The sequence below is a fragment of the Motacilla alba genome, chromosome 3 (genome assembly GCF_015832195.1).
Source record: "Motacilla alba alba isolate MOTALB_02 chromosome 3, Motacilla_alba_V1.0_pri, whole genome shotgun sequence".
Classification (NCBI taxonomy): Eukaryota; Metazoa; Chordata; class Aves; order Passeriformes; family Motacillidae; genus Motacilla; species Motacilla alba.
In genome coordinates this window covers 46782861-46806387 of record NC_052018.1, presented here as the reverse complement: position 1 = coordinate 46806387, position 23527 = coordinate 46782861, and the positions used below count along the sequence as shown (strand labels likewise).

The window sequence follows — 23527 nt, the reverse complement described above, 5'->3', positions numbered from 1 at the left end:
TTTGGAATATGTTATTTGTAATAAGCCTTCCGCTGGACTCTTCATGTTGTCTTTCACCAGTCCTACTGTCTATCACAGCTAACCAAAACCAGATGTTAAAGATGGGAGAAAGAACTTGAAAAAAGAACAGAAGATGATATAGTGAAAACAGAAGGAGAAACTCCTGTTTCTGCACCCTGCCATATTGAACAACTGCTGTTCCAAATCTCAGGCTGATTACACAACACAGCCACATCATCTCAGCCAAAGATTAAGAAACTGGAAGTCTATCACAGCATAAATTTATATTTAAAGGCTTATATCTCATAAGCACTCTATGCATGTTTTTAATGGTTTTTTTTTAATTTATACGCAAATCTGCACTTTTTTTAAAAGGAATGCAGTCTTTTAAAGTATTTGAAATTAAATGCAGAAAACTGCTTTTTAAGTAGTTGGTTTTTGGCAAACTATTCCACTGTATGGTAATATTTAGGGGAATATGTAATATTTTCTGCTCAAAATACTTTGGTCGTATTTTTTCTTGTATGGCACTAATATATTTTGGGGAGATAGATCTTGTGAGCTGTCTTCTATTTTTTATATTTCTTTAGAATAAATTATTCACCACTTAATAATTCCACCATTTGAAGTTATCTGTATTTCTTCTGTTATATAGAATCACAACATGAAATTTTTCAAATTTTTAATGCCTTAGGCCTGTCTGTGATTTTAAAAAGATTTTAAGCAGATATCTTCCTCCTTTTAGGATTTTGACCCTGAGAATAACTACAGCAGTTCCTCTCTCAAACTGCTGAAAATTAGCATGGTGAATTCTTTTACAGGGATATTAATATCTTTGTTCTGATTTTACATAAAGAAATACAATGTATAACAATTTTTTTCACTTGGTAACTTTTGCCCATTTCAAGAATATATTTTCTCTTTTCTCTAAATATGTTTCAGGCATTTTGCATTATTATTAACCTACCAGGCAAGACACCTTCATCATACTCTGAAGTCCATTTCATTACTTGCTACGTGTGTGCAAAAAAACCCAGACTTTACTTGAAGAACTTGTAATCTTAGCATCCTTAATGACATTTCTGATATTTCTTGCTCTGGTGAAGCAGATGAATACTTGAACAACATCCCTCAATGAAATGTGCAGGGTGCTGATGGTCATTTGTCTGCACTGGGCAAGGCCCAGGATGCTGCTTCCTCCTGACCAGGTGGCCTCTAGAAAACACCCACAACAGTGCCACCCAAGTAAATTCCTACTCCTAAGCTCTTGATTTATTCTTCCTCCACTCCTAGGCAGAGCTCCATCCATTTGATTTGCTCTCTCACATAAACAGCAACTCCACCGCCTTGCCTTGCAGGCCTGTCTTTCATTAAAATACATGTTCAGCCATGACAGCACCCCAGTCACGCGAGCTGTCCCACCATGTCTCCAACTGCACCGAAGTCATGGCCCTGCGAGTGTCACAGACCTCTCATTCCTCATGTTTACTCCCCATGCTGCGTGCCTTGTGCACAGGCATATCAGAGGGGTAATGGAGCATGCCAGTTTCCCAGGAGGAGTGCAGGAGGCATACACACACTTCAGGTGGTTGGTTGGCCTTCTGGTTCTCAGCTTGAGAGGAAGCTAAGGAACATTTGCCACTGCTGTGGCCATAACATAAGCCACATAAGGAACATAAGCCACTGCTTATTCCCACCTGGATGCGATGCTGTGAGCACTGCCACTTTGGACATCATCCCCCAGGTCTTTCAGTTTAAAGCCTGTCTTATCAAGCTGGCCAGCCTGCGGCCAAATGCCTGGAAGCAAACATAGAAGATTGGTTGGTGGTTGGTTTTTTCAAAAAACAAAAAACATCAAAAAAATTTTCTCAGACATTTTATGGCAATTTGCTCCACAATTCACTGGGTAGTTAAAAATCTCCACTGTCTCCATCTCTCACTGATGAGAATTGAAATTCTATCATTTACTGTCAAGATGTTTTGTTCTCTTTCTTAGCCCTGTTTTAATGTTCTCTTTACATCTCAGGGTTGCCTCTGTAGCAGGAGGTCTAATGGGATGGTCATGGAGTCCTTCCCTGAAGGCTCCCTGGTCTTCTGCTTCCTGCTTCAGATCTGTTACAGGCCATTTCCAGGACTGCCATTACCAGAAAGAATTTAAAAAGTCCTGGCAGCTGCAACATCTCACCCTCAGGCTCTGGCAGGACTGTGTGCTTGCCACCAGGTCAGGTTCAGCTAACAGAGAAACGCTTCTATTCCTCTCAGGATGGAATAACCCTCAGCTGCCATTTATATCTTTTATTTCCTCCTCCTAACTTTAGTCCTGAACCTCATACCCTCATGTCACACAGCATCTTCTTTTCTGCTGGGGGAATACTTTGCCCCACAAGCTTGAGTGGCCTTGCCTGCTCAGCTGCACCATTTCTGAATCAGGCAGAGTTTTTTCACAGTGAACTTCCTTATGCCCCTCTGTACAACATTTATGGGTCCAAAACTGTGCCTACAAGTGTATGGAAGTTAACAGATCACCAAAAGTCTTCATTTTAGCCTTAAATCTCTACTGGCTGCTTCCTTGGTTGATAATATCTTCAACCAGAAAGAAAAGGGTGAAGGGAGGGAAAAAGAAGGAATCCACTCTCAAAATGAAGCCTGGTAAGCCAATTTCTGCAAAGATTTAAGAAAGAAGCCTGACTGGCCAATGGTGCTATCACTCCCTGCATTCAGGGCCACTGATGGACAGGGTACTGACCTCTTGGCTGGAGCAGTGCACATTAGTGTAATTACATCCTGCCGTCATCCCAAAACCTAGCAAGGATTACTGTCTTGTCTTTTTGAGGTCATAGTCACGAAATGAAGTGAGCTGTGGGCAACATATTCAGCTTGCTTTCACATACACACTGCAATCCTTGTTACCAGGGCCGCACAAAGCATCTCTTGAAAAAGGAATACAAGATGCTCTTTGTAAATAAAAGTTCATGAGTCTGAAGAATGAAGTCATTTTCCAAAATCGCAGTGAACGATATTCTTTTTCACGAGCCAGCGAGAAGCTGAGAACTGGGCTTGAGGGAAAGGAACTGAATGAAGCATGTTAGAGAAACCACTTAGCTCTATTAGCCCATGGCACAGCCAGGCTGTCTCCCTCCTCCTCTTCCTCCTCCTCCTCCTCCCGCCCACAGCCTCCCCTCCCCCATGACATAAGGAATGGCTAGTCTAGCGGGTTTTTATTTAATAAATTTGGCACCTTTCTGCCTTCCGCTGAATAAACTGGAGATGTTAAAAAATAAACAGTCAGGAGAGTCAGTGATTTGTTTGGAGCAGTCAGATGGAGTTGAGGGGGGTTGGCGTGGAGAGGGCGGAAAGGGTGACCTCACTTTCTGAACAGTAAAGTTTGAGTGGGAGGGTCTCCACACGAAAGGTAAAAGAGGGAATGATGTGAACATGTGAAGGAAGCCAGAGCACTGAACGGAGCGTCAGTCTGTATCCTGACAGGGGGAGATAAGGTGGCTGGAGAGCTAGCGGTGCTTTCCTGGAATACAATCTCTGTTTGACACTCTCTGCTTAAGCACTGCCCATCTGTATGTTATTGTGCTGGAGCCTCTGGGGAAAAAGAGGAGCCACAGGCACGGAGAGAGAACGAGGGAGGCAGCAAAAGCGTTTTTCTTCCTTTCTTTTCCTTTTTTTCTTCTTTTTTTTTCTTTTTTTTTTTTTTCCCCTCTTGTAAATCGGGATCCGGTTAGACTGCCTTGAAGTGCCACATCTGGAAACTGAATGCTGAAAGAAAGTTAAAATAACTGAGGCACCACTAAGCCAAGGGGGGCTGATTGCAGAAGAGGGTAAACAATTACTGAGACGCTAGAAGACCACTGCTGGATGTAAGGGGAGGAAATGGCTTTGATCTCCGCCTGGCCCCTCATTTCTCCTGTATTTTTCTTTTTGAGATGCTTCTCCTCCAGCACAGCCTCGAGTGAGGGAAGCGTTTTTCAGTTTGACATTGAAGGTAGCTCAGCGGTCAGCACGCAAGAAGCCACTGTTATCAGAGGGCAGCAGCAGGCAGTAGCTACTGGAAGTTGGGTGCCTTTTGCAGAGGTACAGTAATTCCCTTCTCTCTCTAGTGTCTGCAATTTTCTGTTTTCACCTGTCTGTGTAAAAGCTCCCATCTGGTAAACGTTAGCTTAATCATCTGAGCCTTAAAGCGATACAGGAGGATTTGGGGTGAGGGGGAGGTGGTCTGAGATGCTGCGTTTCGGGACTGGAGCGATACAGTTCAGACTTCAAAATGTACACATTCCCTGCCTGCTGTGAGCAGACAGCTGCTGTACTTTGCAGTGAAGCTGGCTTAGCATGTCTCTGACTTTCCTGCCAACATAACTAAACAGGCCTGTCCAAACAGAGCTATTTTACAAGAGTTAATTGTCACAACACTTTTCTGCTTGCCTTGTAATTCCTGCAATTGTAATTCACTGAAATTTCCCGAAAGAGTTTGTCTTTTGGTGGCAAACTCTGTCCTGTAGAAGTTAGTGCTTTTGCCTCTGAATGCCATTCACATCCAAAACCTGAAGTTTGTTTTCTCAGTGCAAGCAGGGGATGATAAATCTAATGCATCTAGGAAACTTCTTGCAGAAAACACACCTGCAGAGATTTCAAATTCCAAAAATTATGTGGTTGGGATTAGTGACAAATTAAATTAGAGAGATCTGATAAGCAAATTGACAATGGAAAATTTTCCCCTGTTATTTTGGGATTGATTTATACTCTTTATTTTAGCAACACTACATGGAGAATGGGCTACTCAAAAATACATCTTGAGGAAACAATAAATTACTCCAGCATACATGGGCGTGGGGTAAGGTTGGAAGTGGAACGGTGGACACAACACAGTAATATCTCATGCGTGGTAGATGCAAAGTAGGAGGCTAATTGAGTTCCATAAGGTCATGGGAAGGGAAAGAGTAGTTCTTCTAGCATAACTTCCAAAAAGGAGGTGAGATTAACGCAGCTGTGTCACTGTGACAATATCAAGATCACAATCTCCAATATCACACGGCTGATTTTCCACCTATCCTGCACTTGCCAGAATTAACAGCCATGGAAATAAGTGCATAAAGCCTTCAGACAGCCAGGGTTGCTGCTGCAGGGCAGGGCAAAGCTCATTCCCCTGCTCCAAGCAGCTGGACAGCCTCAGGAAACGCCTGCCAACCCTGCCAGAGAGTCCTCATGAAACATGACCTGTGTGAGAAAACTGAAGGTTAAACACTTCTTTGCTCAGCATAAGGACTCTCAGGAGCCATCCCAGTTTTTGGACAGGCTTCATGGTGTGGGATGTACAGATTTTCTCCTCTGGCCTCGGATCAGCCCTGAGAAGCTGCATTGCCACCTGTTGCTTACAACATGGAAAGTCCCTCAATGAAATGCCTGACTTAAGAGCTGGATGGGTTTTGTAGCTGCTTTTCAGGGGATAATGAGCATAAGTGATTGTTAGTCTTTCTTGTTATGATAGTATAGTATGGTTTTCCCAAAGACACAGTTCACATTTTTTTTCATGTACATCTATTAGATTTTATCTTGGGAAAGCACTGCGAGATGTATTGGACACTTGCAGGGGAATGACATTTTAATTTCCTTCAACTATTTCAATCCTTTCTAAATTTTTGCTCAGGCCAACATAATAGACTCAATAACTGGTGTTTCCTCTGGTAGTTTACTTAGCCCATGCAATGGCAGCACTTAGACTCTGGATCCCATGTTATGACTGGATGGCTGTGCCTGGTATCATCACGCCAAGGCCCTTGGCTGCAGAACACTGTGGTTTCATGAGGAAGAAGCAGGGACCTCAGGACCCCTTGCTACCTGTATATTTCAAGCCCCACTTCCATGGCAATTTCCAAGGAGACCAGGCCCAATAGGATGCTTTTTTTTGGGATAGGACGGATGGTTCTGTAACAGTGAGAACCCGCTTACTCATTGATCCATGTGTGTGGTTGGTAGCAGGATTTGAGGAATAGGCTTTAAGCCTGGAGGCTGACGTAGGGGCCAGAGAATGATGGTTTGGTAGTCCCTCATCCAAGGAAGGAGCATTACTTTTGGTCCTCAAAGAGCTTCTCCCTTGCACAGCTCACCTCCCCTTCCTCAGCCTCAGGAACAGGGTTATCCCAGCAGGTTTGAATTTGAATTAGCCTCTTTTGAAGCATGAGTGCTTAGCCCGCAGCTCACAGTGAACCACAGAGTAAACTCCCTTACACAGCGCGGTTTGATTCAGCTCCTTCGTCTAAATATTGACTCAGGCCTACAGCTCCCCCGAGCAGACAGAGGCTGTTAGTCATGTCAAATTGTGCCAAATTATACAAAGGGGGCAGTTTCATAGGGCAGAGTTACAAAGCCACAGATGGAGCTTCATTGTGGTCTGTGGTGACAGTCAGCTGCAACATGGAACGCGCCAGTGGAAGTTTCCAAGATGTAACTGGTGGGATCCTCTTAAATCCTGGTAAGAGTTTGATACTATGAACCTATAGAAGAACAGATCTCAATTAATGTAAATACGTATTAGTGAATGTTTCTCAGATTTCCAATCCTCTTCCTTTACCATGTGTGGCAACCCTAAACTTGGGAGGAGCTGGGAGAAGTGGTTTAAAAAAATCAGAAATCAGAATTAAAGTTAATGAGGAGCTTTGCCTTTTTTTTTTTTTCTTTTTTCTTACCTGGGATTAGGATGAAAACCTCTTAAGAGAAGAGAACTAACTACATTCTTAATGCTATGCAGTCTGAGTTGGACTCCCAGCAACATCAGATACCTTGGTGCCCTCATTCTTAATCATTATGTGATCCAGAACACAAAACTAGGCACATAAATTTTTCCTAGACGAATCAATCAGAATCATGGACTGTCTTCAGGTACAAATCCAAATTCCCATACAGTAGAGGAGAAAGCAGGTTTTTAAGCCTCTAATTCCTAGTGGTGATCCCTGCAAACACTCAAAGGAGTCTCTTCCTCTTCATAGACTTTGTTGGATTCTGGCTTCAGGACAGCTTTATGAAGTAGCTAAAGTAGATCTTTAAATTAGCCAGACTAGATTACACACAATGAAATGTTGTGTTCCCTACATAAGGAACATTGTTAGTGACCACCATGAAATAAGATATCTGCCTCTTATTTAAAAAAAAAAATTGCTTATAAATCGATTGAAATGATTCAGAAAAGTATCATGACAAGGATTACAGTGTTAGGAATTTTAAGATAGCTGAGAGATTCTGCAATACAATTTGCCAACTCAGAGGGAGGTTAAGAAAAAATTTGAACTTACCATGTAGGTACATACACAAGGAAAAAATAGGCTTGTTAGTCTAATAAATTAAGGTATTGGTATGTGCAACAACTGGAAACTGAAGATGACTATGTTGAAGCTACAAGTTAGTTAAAAATTTTATTTTCAGAAGGGATTAAGCACTGGAGATTTTATTCAGTTGTGTTGGTTTGTCCATGAAGAGGTATATCAATATGAAAAGCACTCTTAAGTACTCAGAGTACTTGTGTGCTATTTAGGAAAATTAAGTTCCTTGGCTCACAAAGATAATAAGGGGAGGTGTGGAGAAGTTACAGTGCTGAATCTTCATGTCTGTGGGGAAACAGAGAGAAAAAGAATGAGTGCAGAGCATTGGATCCAGCTCATCAGTACAACCCAACAGCAGTTGGTGGCATGAAGTCAGAGATCGGTTTTTCCAAACAAGGGATAGATTGAAATATTTTATAAGAAAGATTTGTGAGAGATGGAAGCAAAGGACTTAAAACAAGCAGATATCAAATGAAAGCAGATAAGCAAGTGGCAAACATCAGAGCTTTTTGTTTTAGTGTTCCACTCACTAGCTTGGACACAGCAGAAGGAAAGGGAATGGTGAGACACTCCCAGGTTTGGTGAGGCACAGCAGTAAAACCGGAAACCAGAAAGTAAGTTCTAAGAACAGTTATTTCCCACTGTCAAACACATACCTCTAAACTAAGAGGCAGATCATACATTACCATTTGGCTCTGAAGCCTGCTACTGTCAACATTTGTGTTTGTAAATTCTACTCATATAATGGTTTTAATTATATAGGTGTAGATTTTGTTCCCCATTAGGAAGAAAGTTCCTTACAGAGTCTAAGGAGAGAGTAAAACATGGTACAAGACTTCAAATACTAGAGAGTATCACAAATTATTCTGTGTGATCCACACTTTGTTGTCACTTTTCTCAATGTAAAATGACTGTGAGGTGACATCCAGTAAAATATTCATTTCATTTTGATGAAAATGACTACAAGAGGCCAGAGACCAGTATAGGAGATGAGTATGGGAAGGATTAGGGGAAGAAAGGGAAGACAGACATTCTGTGGAGACATCTGCCAAGCCAAAAAAAAATAATCTCAAATGTGCTTCATGGAAAGAAGTGAAGTAAATAGTGGGAAAGGAAGTAAATTAAGGCAGGAAGACAAAGGAGAGGAAAAAATTAGAGCAAGAATGAGATAATCGAGAGTCTTAAGGGTGAAGAAAAAAAAGAAGTTGGGACAGGGCAGGAAGCCAATTCCCAGACTGAAGGAAGACATGATATTGTTGGACAGATGGAAGAGGAAAACTGTATCCAGCATCAGTGTTTTTGGCTCAGGGAAAAGGCAAAGAGGCAAAAGTCCTTTAAAGGAAACAATTATCACGGTCAAGTCAAAATTAGCCATTTACTGTGCAAGAAAGTAAGAGGCAGAAATTATCTGAAGGAGCTTGTGGTTTAAAAGGACATGTTTGACAATCATTTTTCCTCACCTGACTTTTACCAGCAGCTGCTGATAAAACACAAGAAGCATTATTTGAGATGCTTGCCTTCTGGCTCTCTAAAGTGATAAGCAATGATTAGCATGGGACTTGTGAGAAACTCACCTCTCTAAAATGGCTCACATTAAATATATAAACTGACAGCAACCATAAGTCCCAGCCACTTGTTAACAAAGACTCAAAATATCACCAAATCATCTTCACTCCTTTCCCCCAAAATGGTTGGAACAGAAAATCTTGCAAACTGTTGAGAGAAACCACAATTTGATCCTTACTTGTAGAATTAATCTGTTCAAAACAAGCTAGTACTACAAGAAGCAGCAGAAGAGCAATCCTGAGGTGTGAGCCAAAAAGGGTTTTAGCTTGACAGGAACCTTTATACTCTTTAAAGCTAATGTGAACTGCATATACTTTTAAAAAGCAGATCTTTAAATTAATTCACTTCAGACCTTTGAGGTTATGTTAGGTTAACTCCTATAATGGGAAATTTGGATTTCTAGCTGCTTTTTTTTTCTGATACAACAAGGTTATGTTCTGAGAAACATCTATTAGTGGGGAGGAAGTTTTATTGCAGATGTTTGTGATTCCAACTTAAGTTTCTCATCAAAACTTTAATGAAAATCAGCTGCTTGGAGTTGTGCCACCAGTCTCCAAACCTTTTGAATCTTAGGAGGCTGAAGCAAATGGAAGCACAAGACAGAGCAGATGCATAGTTGGAAGTTTTCTCCATTTCAAGAAGATGTATAAAACACCCACCAGAAAACAAACTCCTCTACAGTGTATTCCCGCAAAGTTTTGGGCAAGTACCAGCAAAGTGCCCTAAAGCTTATTCTGGGCTGTGAAAACCAATAAAAGGCATTTTATGCCCACTCCTATTCACAACATGGGAAGCAAGGAAGGAATTAAAAGTCCAGTTTTTCCAGGGGGCATGAGAAGAAATGAAAGAATTGCTTTCCGAAGAAAAACTTGGCCTGATTTAAACTGATAACAATTAGAGCTTCTAGTGTTCAAGAGCTGTGTAAAAGAGGTCCAGTTTCTGAGTAACATATAAGCAGCCACTGATAATTTACAAGTTGCTTCTGGACTTCGATTTCAAACACCAAAATATAGACCCTTAAGGTTTTATATTTTAATTGGTACTCTTGAATATTTGGATCTCATCCCAGTCCATTTTCACACACTACCATGAGCTGGGGATGTTTGGGTTATGCATCCTAATGCAAGATTCAACAACTGCTGAATAGCATTATACACAAAGCTGTTGGAGCTCCAAAGTTTTTGAAATCTAATTCTTTGTCATTAAAATCTCAAAGGGATTTTCCTAACTGTCAGTCAGGATACATAAAGTGTGTATTTGATGATGAAAACAGATTGACTAAAATACAACACATATGATCTGGCTTTGTTGTTCCTTTTTAGCTGTATTTTGCAATTCTTTATATAGTTATTTTCTAGAAATAAATACTTCATGAATACTAGAGCTCCCTTTTTTTTTCCTTTGTGAGAAACCAGCAAGAAACAGTGCTAAACCCACAGCATTCAAGAGTCAAAGAACGAGAGAGGGCTATGAAAAGTATTTTAGAAATTACTATTCCAACATTACAAGTCTGTAAGAACAACTATGATGTTAATGTTTAGGTCATGACATATGGAAGCCAGGGAGTATGAGAGGAACTGGCACACCTTAATTAATTTGAAACATAATTAATTTGAAACATAATTTAATAATTACAAGAAAAAAATACTCTGTCTGGATGAACAGCTTTCAATACGTTCTGTAAAAATAGACTTTTCAACTAAAACTGTAACACTCAGAACCACTGTTTGACTCTGCCTACCCAACAAAATTAAAAAAAAAAAATTAGTTCACTCAATCTTTGACCATTGCTGCCAGTGTAACTACAGGAAACGTAGCTACATAGAACCAGCACCTAAACCAGATACTTTCTGAGCTCTGTAGTACCCTGTTACCACCCTACAATGCTTCTTTTACTCTTTTATGAAAGTGGCAAGAGATTAGCAGACCTTTCTGCCAACGCTAATGCAAGGCCAGTATGTCCTAAGGTTTCCTACTGTGGTTTTCCACCTCTGAGGCTGCATGCTAGCCCATGGAGAGCCACAGAGAGCCTGCCATTCATGACTCACTTATGCTGTGCTCCCCACTGCTGGCTCCAGGGACCCTTCCTCAAAAGCACTTTGTGAAAGGAAGCATTTATCCAGATCCAAAAAAAGAAAATAATAAAAACAAAATCTGGCAGCACAAAATACAACATAACCCTCTCTACCCTGACTATTAGAATCCTTCATGCCCCAGAAAGGCTAACACAGGCTGGCCCATTGAGGGTTGGCAAGGTCTCCAGAGCATCAGAACCTGGCACAGATCCATTCAGGGGAATGTGGGCAGGTCTTGGAGGTCCAGACATGGTGTAAGGTCAGGGAATTTGCTTACCCTGCTCAGCCTTTTGCAAGTTTGTGATTTTCTGTGGCTCTCTACCTCCAGTCAATGGCAAGGATATTCTGCAGAGGTTCAACAGGGTATCTAAGGCACCAGCTAATTCAGGGTGTTTGGTGATAGATTTCTGTGAGGGATGAGACAAGAAATTGTTTTTCTCTTGATACATTGATTCTTCCCTCTCTTTGAGCCAACAGAAAATTTATTTCTTCATTATCAGACTACGTCTATGATGAAACAAGGCCAGAGGCATTGAGAGATAGAGGCAGGTTACCCCTTCTCCCCAGCCCTGGCTTTTCCTCTCTCCTTTCAGAGCACATCCTCTGCCCAGCTTCATTCTGAATGGATGGCATGCAGTACAAAATTAACCATGCTGAGCTGTCTTACTCTCTTCCCACACATTTGCAAAGTGCTAAAACAATCCAGGGGGAAAGCCTTATTTCTGAGAACTGCCCAGAAACGTGGGATCTTCCCATCAGCCATCCCCAGCAGCTGTCTGTCTTGTCAATCACTGGGCTGCCCTTGGGAGGCAGAGAAGGAGGAAAGCTCTTTCTCGTCATCTTTCTAGATTTTCACATTGGCTTGGGTTTCTTTTTAACAGACTTTTAATTGATGCCACGGCTATTGGTTAAGCAGATCACTGTTCCTCTCTGCTGTGATTCCAACATTTCAAAGAGATGCAAAATCAAGCCAGGAAATACTAGAAATCCAGAAGGGGGGAAATTGAAGCTTGGGATCTACCCTCTCAGTATTAACAGTGTCCCACAAGCACATTAGTACTTGCTTTAAAGCCCACTTTTTTTTTTCATCCCTTGAAAATTTTTGTCTCTATCTGTAAATCTCTCAGGGAGTACTGTGGTTTGTCAACTGATTGTGTCTCACTTATCTAAGAGACTCAATGACTCACAATGTACATTTCATGTAAGTGGGGACTGGGTGGAGGGTGGTTAATGAGGAAACAACATAGGTTTATCCCTTTTCCTGTAAATTGAATAACCTTGGCATTTTTTGAAAGAGGAAAATCAACCAGCTACCCTTTCAAGTGCAGATTTTCTATTTCCAACAGCGAGCATCTTGTAAAAGTAAGTTTTTCACTCAGTGGCAGTACTAATAAGTAAATTAGAGACTGGTATTAATATCTGATTCTTAGCCAGCTTCCAGACAGCTAAAACACTTTAGCCCTCCCCCTTTTCAGAGAATGCCTTTTAAGCAGAGGCTTTGTCTTTCCCACTGTATATGGAAAAAATGACTGTGCAGTTCTATGGAGAATGCCTAGCTGAGATGTGTTTATGTTGGATCCAACCCCATCTCTGTTGCTGAATGGCAGTTTGTTTTCCACTTGAACTGGGGAAGGGATAACAGTCTGGAAACCTTTTCAACACAGGAAATTTTTAAAAAATTTAATACAATTACTCGGTCAAGGTAATAGATAATGTTGTTGTTCTGCATAAAGCCATCTGGCTTTCATCTGTTTCTTGTTTTGGGGAGTCCCTTCCACTCTGTCACTGCTGCAGTGGAGGCATGCACAAGCCCACCCAAGGAACCAGAATACAGAGTGACAGTGGGCTGGGGAAAGGGTTCCTTGTCATTTTTTCCTCCATGCCATTCTCTGTTTTGCTTACTGGTTTGGAGGTTACCTGTGTGCAATTAGCCATATTCACTGTCTCTCTGACTGCCAGCTCTACCATGCCATAGGGAGAAATAGAGGTAACATTTTTTCTGTGTCTTCCTGCTAGCCGGATTTTATCGAGAATTATAGTAACTATTTTCAGTCTTGCTAGTTTTAGTTTTAGCAATCTCTGATCTTTGCACTTAAAACTTTGAGAAGAAGGTTTCCACCAGCTTCATAACCTATCCTTTATTACCATCCAAAATACAATTTTCTTTTGGAGGCTGATAAGTTGGTAGCTCATTGAGTTTTTCATAAATAACCCAAATTGTCATGGATAAGTCAGCAAGTGAAGTTTTCAAGTTAAAAAGTTTTGAAGTTAGTGTTTTGTCCTGTGTCCCTTAAGGCAAACACAACTTTTCCAGTAAATTCTGAGGAGGGCTCAACCCCTCTGTGTATATAAACGATGGAGAACTTCTAGTGTTTAGTCGCTGCTTAATACAGCAACAGTTGGAAAACCAGACTAAATTCAATCATCAGATACACTCTTTAGCAGCTGCAGACTGGTCAGACAGGGTCTGCCTGGCTCCAGACCAGCCCTGTGCTCTCAGGTGGGAGCATCACTGGAAATGCAGGCAAAAAGGAACAATATTGAAATCCATGTACAGGGGCTGACAGAAAGGACACTGGTAACAGAAAATAATGCTTCATTTGTTTCACCATTTGTTAAGCAGTTCATTTACTGAAAAAGAATGTATGTTCACAACCTGTATCACTGCCTTATTTATTGTTGTTTTGGAGTCTGTAGATTCAAATTACAGATTCACAAAAATTGGCTGCTGCAGATTTAATGAGCATTTCATATCACCTATCCAGATCACTCCATTAATTCGCCCAGATCTATGGCAAATGCACTCATTGAGGTTTTTTATCAAAACTATCTCATGTGAGAATTTCATTTAAAAGTAACAATATGCAAAAATATTGGAGGACTCTACTGAATGACAATCTAAGCAGGAAAGAATTTGCTTTTACATTTGCAATTTAAATAACAAAACAGAAAAACCTTGTTAGTGTGCAATTATTACTTTAGTTTGCAGTCTCATTAAATGCAATTATAACTGAGATACCTGTCAAGATAAGTGGATTAAAAAAAGATTACTAGCATTGTGCCCAAATCTCTTCACCAATTTCTGGTTAATTTCTAATTTACAGCATGAGTGGAACACTGGAAATAATGAATATTTCACCATTAACAATGTCAGAAATTTAAAAGAACAATATAGGGATTTAGTGGACTGCACCAGGGTGCTTATTATAAAACTATCATAAACATTGATTTGGAGAATAAGCTAAAAAATGTGTTCCTCTCAGGAATGTTTATAGTTTTAAAAATAAATTTGAAATTGCAAATGGCTAACTTGCATGAGATTTCTGCCTTTGAAATAGTAAATACTATAGAGTGGCTTTTTGCATGCAGACAGTTCCCTAACAACTGTAGTGTCCTTTTAAATGGAGTAATTAACTGTCTAGCTGTGGTGTCACACACTGAATTCATTTCTTCAGTAATAATAGTTAGAATGTGACCTTTCTTGTTCAGAAGAATTTGATACTGTAGACCAGAGGTAATGAAGGCTTATAGAAATTATAAATAGAGCTTGGAGGCCTAGGGGAAGCTGGTGAATAAGCTGTAAGACTCTGTCCGAAATTTTTTTTGTTTGTTTTTAATTCTCTAGTTTGCAGGGCTTCAAAGCTCAGATAAATTTAGCAAAAAATCAACAGAGAATAAATAAAATAGCAGAGCAGATGTCCACTTTTGTCTGCATGTTTTGGGGCACCTCATGGTGGAGAGCAGAACTTCTGTCTGTCTCTCTCTGTGATTACTTTGATGGTAGAACTTAGGCAAACAGGTCAGTTATTAACTTCTGAGGGCCTCCTTGTCCAGAGGAAGACAAAGATCCTTCTGAATTGTCACTCCATAGGGATTTATATGTTCAAGTACAAAGGCAATCTTGAATTTATTACTCATGGTCTGGGAATTTAAAGTCCATTTATTTCTTCAAATGATAACTTAGAGTGAAGCATGACAGCTCTGTGAAAGGGCACCAACAGGGCATTTTATTTTTAAAATTAGTTATAGTTTACCTCAGTGGTTGGAAAAACTCACAGAAATCTCCTCCTTAGCCAAAACCTGGTCTAGGAAGATGCATGGAATTAATTAACAGAAAATAATAGGACAGATAAAGGGGAAGTTACCAGCAGAATTAATGTTCTTTGTAGACCTCCTCTTACCTCTTGGAAGACCTCCTACTCTTAATTTGGTTTTTTGTTAAGAGAAAAATGCTTTAATCATTGTATTTAACAGAAACAAATGCCACAGGGGATGTTTTAAAAAAAACAACTATATCAAATAGATTCTTCCATATTTGTGTTTCCTTCCATGTATGAAAAAAAAAAAAAAAAAAAGAAAAGATTTTCCTTAAATATCTGAAAAGCTCCCTTACAAAGTTAGTTTGAAACTTTCATGGGAAATTTTATCACTGAAATGTAGTTCTTTCTCTCTATACTCTTTGACTAATCCTTTTCATATATCTGGAAAGCTTAGGCAGTAAATCATTGCAGGTCACTTATAAAAGTCACCCTCAAATACAAGAGTGAGGTCTAGCCCTAAGAAAGAATGGTGGGAAAAATGGGGAAGGCAGCACAATGCCAAGCAGTGCTGTCTACATATCAAAATGCCTTCAAACTATGGCTGTTTAGCAGAAGGCCAAAAACATCCTTTCAGCACTGCATTAAGAAAAGTCTTGGGTCCAGAAACAGCTTTATATTCACTGCAGACATCTGGAACAAGCAAAACACAACTACCAGAAATGTCTGCTCACATGGGGATATTCAGAATTCCTGGTGGTTCTGACCAGCTCTCTTAAAGGACGTGAAGCTGTGGAGGAGTGTCACTGCTGGGTACACTGGGACACTGGGATTACATTGTGTGCTCTGCCATGGCTTACACTGGGTACATCTGGATACCAGCTCTAGGCAGCCCTGCTTGGACCAGTCGTCCTCCAGAGGTCCCTTCCAACCTCAGCTATTCTGTGATTCTGCATGGCTGTGGTCATTACTCCATTTTACTGATTGAGGAACTGAATGAAAGAGTAATGTTCATTGTCACATAAGACATGAGCAGAAGAATGTATTTTCTTGAGTCCCAGTGCTTATGATCATAATTAGAGAGCAGCTTCTGCATGGAAACAAAGTGATGAGTTTCTTTGATGTTCAGTGAGAAGAAATATTTTTTGTTATGTTAATTTCAAACAGTATAATGAAACTATTGCTGTGGAGGTGTTTGTAGGTTAGAGGTGAAGCATATGTAATAAAGTGGGTGAGTGGCTGGGACCAGGTGCAGGGATAGGCAGGGATAGCAAAGATAGGGGAAGAGGAGTAGGAGGACAAATGGAAAGCAGAACAGGGAGGACACAAGCATGAACAGAGAACAAGGCCACAACAGAATGGCTGTGGAAGCCAACAGGGGCAGGTGGAGATCCAAACCCTTCAGTGTAATGTTCAGTTGCTCCATTAATAGATACAGCCCAGGAGAAGCACAGAGGCCTCCCCCAAGAAGGGCCAATGAACAATCATCTCATGTGGTTGGCATTTACTGTAAGACTGTTTAAACGATAGTCAAGCCTCGTTGCCAACAAGAGAGACATATAATATAGACAAGACTAAAAGGTAACCTATAAATAAAAGCTAGGGTGAGCTATAAATACAAACTGAGAAGCCATGGATTTGATCAATGCCTCACAACGTACAAACAGACTTCTTGGAAAATACTCTCTGCAGCAAACCCCTCATTGCTACAAGTACTCACTGTGCTTCTGAGGAAATTGTAACTGCCCAAATATACTTTGGCAAATTCAAGTCCATACAAATTTTGGGAACACAAGGTCTAGAAGAAATTAATAAACAAATTATTCACAACTACATAGTTACTATTGTAAAACTGTGGCAGCAGCATAAATGACAGCCAGAACAATATCAGAGCTGTCATCAAGTACTTGTATATAAAGAGGCCAAGGACACCTTCTAGAAATGCTTTCTCCCTTGTGTCTCAAAAAACCAGAACACAACAAAGCAGAGAAAATTTAATTAGACAAATTCTACCCCAAGTCATAAACTTCAGGATCCCTCAGATCATAGAGTCATGAAATGTTAAGAATTTGAAGGGACCTTAAAGATCATGTAATCCCAACCCCCCCTGCCATGGCTGGCATTGCTGGAGAAGCAATAAAAATCAAAGTGTTTCAATACAGCCATCTGTTATCTCAACCATTTCAGCTGCTGAGAGGAAAAGACCACCGTCTCAAGCTTCTTTCTTACAAGGTATTATGTGAAAAAATGCAGAGCTTTACTTTGCATTTTGCATTTTTGATTGCACTTTGCTGATGATCTCATGAACAGTCTGGCATTCACGTGTCAAACAGATGAGAACAAAAACTGTGAAGAAGAGGAGCAATGCCAAATAATATTCAAAATAGAAAATAATATTACGAGCACTGTTTTCATGCAGTTATCTCTCGCAGGCCTTCCTCTCGCAGGAACCATGCAGAGGCATCTGGGAGCATCTGGTGGTGGGTTTAGTGATTTGTTATCTCCTAGTCAAGAAATGTGGCAAGTCAGCCTTGCATGGTTAGCTAGGCCAAATTAGAAAGATGGATTGTCTGCTGAGGCACACTGCTCAGATATCATGCATGTACCCATAAAATATGTACGATCTCCTGGGCACACATAAAACCAGCATAGATCTAACTTTAAATGCATCCCAAAATTTTTTTAACAGTGTTTCTCAGCTATAGTCAATATCTTGTCCCAAAGCATTTTCAGCAAGAACCGGTGAGCTGGCACCACTGAGATCCTCATCTGAAAATGTGGAAAAATCTAGGTGAGAAGACCACCAAAGTGCATTAATTGATAAAGACCTTATCAGTCTGGTAAACTCAATCCTTGATGGGCTGAGGTTTTCCTGTCTGCTGACCCTATGCAGCAAGTGCAGTTCACCTGTTTTCTAGTGAACACGCAAGTCCATCCAGTCCTCTGGGACCAGGGCAAAAACCAGCCAGCAGCAGGGCCCTGCAGAGCAAGTATAGGTGTATCCTTTCCTCCCACTTAACCCTTGCCCATCCCATTGTACCCACACACTTCTGAAACCCCACATAGTGAAAATATACTCCTAAAAACTACACATACTGAATTCTCAACCCAAAATTTAACCTCCAGCAGTTAAGCACCTTTTTTGTGATCAATAAAGTGCATGTTGGCTGTGTAAGACAGCCAGGGCTCCTGAGTGTGCTACACACCAGTACAGAGGCTGACACTGAGCTGGAGCTGCACACAGTGCTTTCTGTCCATCTGCTGGATTTCATATTTTGGCAAGAAATGGAGAGAGGTTTCTTCTCCAGGTCACCAAAGGCAGGAGGGTAAGGAGAGTGGGATGCAGTGTTATCACAGCTCTTTTTGTTTGCATAAAGTTTCTCAGCAGGCTGAAGAAGAACTAAATCATTGTGTCTATGCTTATGAATAACATGTCTTTGACCTGAGGAATTTGAAATGTCTATTAGTTTGCTCCCAGGGAGCAAGAAGCAGTCAAATGACCATCAGTCTACAGCTGGAAGACTGGATTTTAAAAATCCATGTTTAAATGCACTGGAAGTCAATTATGTCCCAAGCTGAAAAGCAGATGGGAAAGTCACATTGCTGTCCTCAATATCTTTTGATGAATGAAATACCAGAAGTATGTTTGTACATCTGTCCAAGGTAAAGAAGACAGTTTTGTAGTTAATGATTTCCAAGCATGATAAGCCATAGATTTTGTGCCTGCCCAGAGTGGTTTTAAGACAGGATGTCCATGGATTCAAACACTTTGTATATTTACATCCCGATTTGTCAAAGCAGTGTTTTCAGTGTGCCTTTTGGAAGGACTCAGAAAGTGTCCTTAGAATGGGGTCATTCTTCTTTGTAGGCTAGATCTTCCCTGACTTACGTAGAGAATTGATTTGGTCTGTCAGACATCAGGATTTCCTTTATATCTATCCACTTTCTCTACCTGAACATACTGACTTGTGGAACGGGCTCTAAGGGGACTTTGCACTTCTCCAAGGATACAGGGCCCGGCAGTTTGGCCAGATCTGCGGCATAGCTGTTGCAGCCTGGACACTTCTACAAGGCACAGCACATCTGACATGTGCAATAGGCTTCATCTCATGCACTTTGTATACAGAGCTGGCAGCTCCACATGAGCCACCCTCCACGTCCCTCTGTGCTGCTAGGAGAGAGCAGCAGGCCCAGCTGACCGAATTTAGATACGTTTCCGTATACAAGAAATCAAACCATACCGCGGGTGTCCAGCTGGCTTCTGGCCACATGGCATCCCTTGTGGAAGTCTCCCTGTGGATGACTCCCAGCTTGCTGTGGTTTGGTCTTCCTACACAGGCACGCAGCTGCCAAGGCCAGCTCACCCTCACACCAGCACGGCCACAGCTGTGTTAGCTCAGCGCTGCACCTGGGGCACAGAGCTCCCTTGGGCTTCAGCCTGGGACTGCCTTCAGGGCTCACACAGACATGCTGGGTGAGACCTGCTGAGTGCTGAATGTTTGGCGAGATTTCTGTGAGCTCTTGGCTGGGGATTGAAAGTGAAGTCCCTATTATAGGTGATCAAAACCAGCAACCTCTTTGGAAAAGAGTCCCGCGTGTTCTGAGGAAGCCAGAGAAACTGAAATAACATCAAATGTACAGTAGAGGACTGCTTTCTCAGGCTTGTTTCTTTAATGTTCCTATTTCTAATAAACAATTGCATAAATGAAAGTACTGGGAGATATTCAAGCAGGAAAACATCTTTATTTTTAGGAAGGGCAATAGGCTATTTATCTCAAGTTGGCCTAAGCAAACAAACTTCAAAAAGGCCTCAGAACTGTAGCTGCCAGTTTCAAATACTGCTTATAAAGACAAATAAACAAAAGCAAGCATGCTTGGGTTGGGTTTGGAAATGTCCTCAAGGAGCAGAGGGCTGATGTTTCCATGGTAATGCCATGTATTCCAGCAGACTGGTCTCTGCTTCAGAGACAAAGACTTTCAAATGAATGGAGGCGGTTTAGAGTATTCACTCATCTCTGTATGGTAAAAAATATAGAGTTTCAGAGACTTGACATAACTTTGAGTCCAAAACCTCTGTTTTTCTAAACTGTTCCTTCCAGATGGATAAACATTACACATTGATGTGAAGCTGCCAAGAAGGGACATTGCTCCACTCAATTTGTCTGATTGTTTTCATCAATGCATTGAAAGCATGGACTTAAATTATTCATGTGTGTTACTTTTACAGGTATCTATGTCTGATATGATACCTGTTATATCAGAGGAGCAACACTTTTCTATTTTCTTTTCCCCGTGTTCTGAAGCAAAGCTTCAAAATGTTCAAGTAGAATTTATTTTCTTCTCTTCTTCTTCTTTCGTTCCCTGAGAGACCGAATTTAGATACGTTTGGAGTCCCCTGAGGAACTTCTAAGGGTCCTAGAGTTCCAAAACTGTTAATCAATCTATGTCAAGTAATAAACATTATCATTCAAATAATTTACAATATTTGTCACAGTTCTCCATAAATGTTTTGATTGAGAGATAACCTCCCAGACCAGATTTCACACTCCTCAAACTATGACTTCCTTAGGTTTATGTCTTTTTATAATATTTTTACTACCTTTACAGAAGGGATCAGACTGCAGAAAAATGAAAACTGGAATGCACAAATATATTTTCAAGATTAAGCTATATGGCAAATTAAATTTCATCAAGATAAACAAAGTAAACAAACCGTGGTATGTCAGCTTAACCAGAGATAGCTGTATTTGTACTTGGCCAAAACCAGATGACAGGTGATGAGAATGAATTATATTCTCTTCCACTGAAGGCTAAAAGAACATGACCAGGAACAGTTTCTGCAACTTGAATAGCATATCATAAATGATGTTAGAGTCATTTATCTAACCCCTTGGCATATGAAGAAGTAATGTGTGAAGGCTGCCAGAAACCAAGAAAATGTGCATTTTTTTCTCTTGCCATCAAAAATCACCTTTCTACACAAAACACAGTCTTTGCAATACAGGATAGAACTTATTTGTATTTTTGCAGATAGATTTGGGATATTATGTTTATTCAGTTAATTTTCATTTCATCACGACCCCAGGAGTTCATCAGGCTCAGCTGTGCCCAGATTGTGTTCACTTTTGCTATCCTGACCAGACCTTTCTCTCTAGTAGTGAGACTCTACCAAGTATTACCATAATGTTTGACCTTTGCATCATGCCTGAACATCCATGTCAGACCTGAGGATCTGACATGGAGAGCTTCCTGAGGATCCTTGTCAGACCTGGAAGGAAGCACACCTTTGGACTCTCTCTCCAGCAGCAAAGACCATAACGCTGCTGGGAGCTACAAACAAGGCTCTACTGGCACTAAACTTAGAAGTGGCTTGGCAGCTGATGTGCAATGGCAACTACTTTGAGTGCTGTTCCTTAAAGTCAGTGCACCAGCTGTTTCCTCTTTTACAATGGTCCTGGAGAATAGCACCATCATTTTCTTCTGGGCTTATTTTGGACCAGATGTGATGGGATTCCTGGTCCAAGACTGAAGATAGTATCATGGATGTAACACAAGCTGAAATGTCCATTAAATGTCTATAAATGCAGACAATTTAACCCTGAATACACATGCTTTTGTGTGCCTCAGCACTTGGGAGGAAACTCTGGAAATAACAAGCGCTGGTGCAGATCCAAGGGAGCCTTTTATCATGGAAGAGAGCTTTTCTGTGTTTATACACTCACAAGTCACAAGTTCCAGTACTAACTAAAGATACATGCCATGTATTCTTACCATTAGATGAGAGTCAATGGCTACATCTGAAGTACAGAATAAAGCAGTGTTGGAACCTCCTAGTCAAACAGGATAACATAGTCTATGTCCATGTGCTGAGCACCCCCCCACCCCCCCCCCCCCCCCCCCCGTGTTTGCCGGAGAAGGGTAGCCCTATAAAAACTGCCTCTTGGGAGCACATCTTAACAGATGCCATGCCCTGAGCTGGGCCTGGTCACTGGGAGGAAAATCACAGTCTGTCAAGGAGCAAGATCAAGGCCTGAAACTACACCTTGCCTTTCTTCAGCTGGCCAGTGCAGATGTGACCACAGAGAATGCTCTCTGTGTGTTACCAGCACAAAGCTCTTCTTTTGGGGAAAGCAAACCAGAAGAGGCAGGTTCAGAGCAAACACCCACCCCAGCACAGCTGCACCACTCCTGTGAGCTGGCAGCAGGGAAGGAATGGGGGACCTGATTCTGCCCTCAGTTTGCAGGTGCAGATCAGGAACAGCTACAGCTACAATGAAATTGATGGAACTGCTTGAGTATAATATGAGAGTAAATTCATACTCTGTGTATGTGAATTGTCTTCTATCTTCAGTCCCATCTTGCACCCAGACCAGCAGAAAGGTCTGAAGAAGCAGAAAATTACTACAGACTCTCCAGCACTTTCAGCATGCAGCTGTTTCTTGTTTTTAAGTAATGCAATCATTCAATCCAGATGCAGGGTGGGAGTGGGGGAATAAATGCCCCATGGGTGCAGAGATTTTTCAGATCAGCAAGGGCAAGATTTGATTGGACTTTTCAGCTTGAACTGGAACAAACTTTGTCCCTCAGGGAAAAAAAGTATCTAATAATTGTGAAGACATAATTGCTAATGCAGACCTAACATTTTGCCTTTCTAATTGTCTTCACCATTCAGAAACAGACAGTGGACGGAAATGTTCCTCACTCAATTGCCGACATAACTACTTTGCAGGGAGGGTATTCCCATTTTGTTCCAGTCCTGTTTCTGCTTTGTGTGCAATAATTTTGTGCTCCCAGAACATTCAGCAATTTGAATCCCTCAATTAGCTCAACACTCTGACACTTCTTTTTATAAATATATTGGCTCAGACTCCGGAACAACCAACCCATCACTCCATTATCACTAGTAGGGCAAGGAGCAACAAAAATATATCAGAATAATTGAGAATGCCTGAGAAAACTTCAGAGCCCAAAAGAAATCTGGATCCCATTTTCCCTTTATTCTCTTGTCCCTCATACCATTGATTGTCAATATCTCATTTCTGGTTTACATTGATGCAACCCATGGTTTAAAGTACTGTTTTAAAATAGTGAGCATCAGCACCTTCCAAGTTTTTTGTGATTAATTGAATAATATGGGGGGGAAAGGCTATGAAAAAATACACAGATGACTTCCCCACATCTCATTTTGAAGAGGGGCTCTGACAATGAAAATAGAGGGACCCAGACTTGAGGCAGATGTCTTAAGGAATTCAGAAGTGTGTCTGCTAATAATAGGAGGTAAACCGGTTCCCAGTGGACCTTAGCAAAATCTATGCAGCCCTTGCCCTTAACGCTAAAACCAAAAATTTAGCACTGACCTACACTAACTTCTTACTGCTGGGTGTGTGGACTAGATGGAAGCTCTCTCATGGCTGCAGTGCAGGCACACCATCAGTTGAAGTATAAATTAGATTATCATTATGGCTGACTAAAGGGTTTTCATAGACACCTTTACAAGCATTCCTACATTTCCATTGTCCATATTCAC

The 23527-nt window shown here is 41.0% G+C and overlaps 1 protein-coding gene across 1 annotated transcript in view; it reads left to right on the top strand.

The window, feature by feature from the left end:
* Positions 1-3426: 3426 nt before the first annotated feature.
* The window catches only part of LAMA4 (laminin subunit alpha 4), a 99381-nt gene continuing 79280 nt past the window's right edge, over positions 3427-23527 (top strand). Inside the window, exon 1 of the mRNA XM_038131716.1 lies at positions 3427-4083. Coding sequence (XP_037987644.1) covers positions 3883-4083 — 201 coding nt within the window. The 5' untranslated portion in view covers positions 3427-3882. The remainder of the gene's footprint in view (positions 4084-23527) is intronic.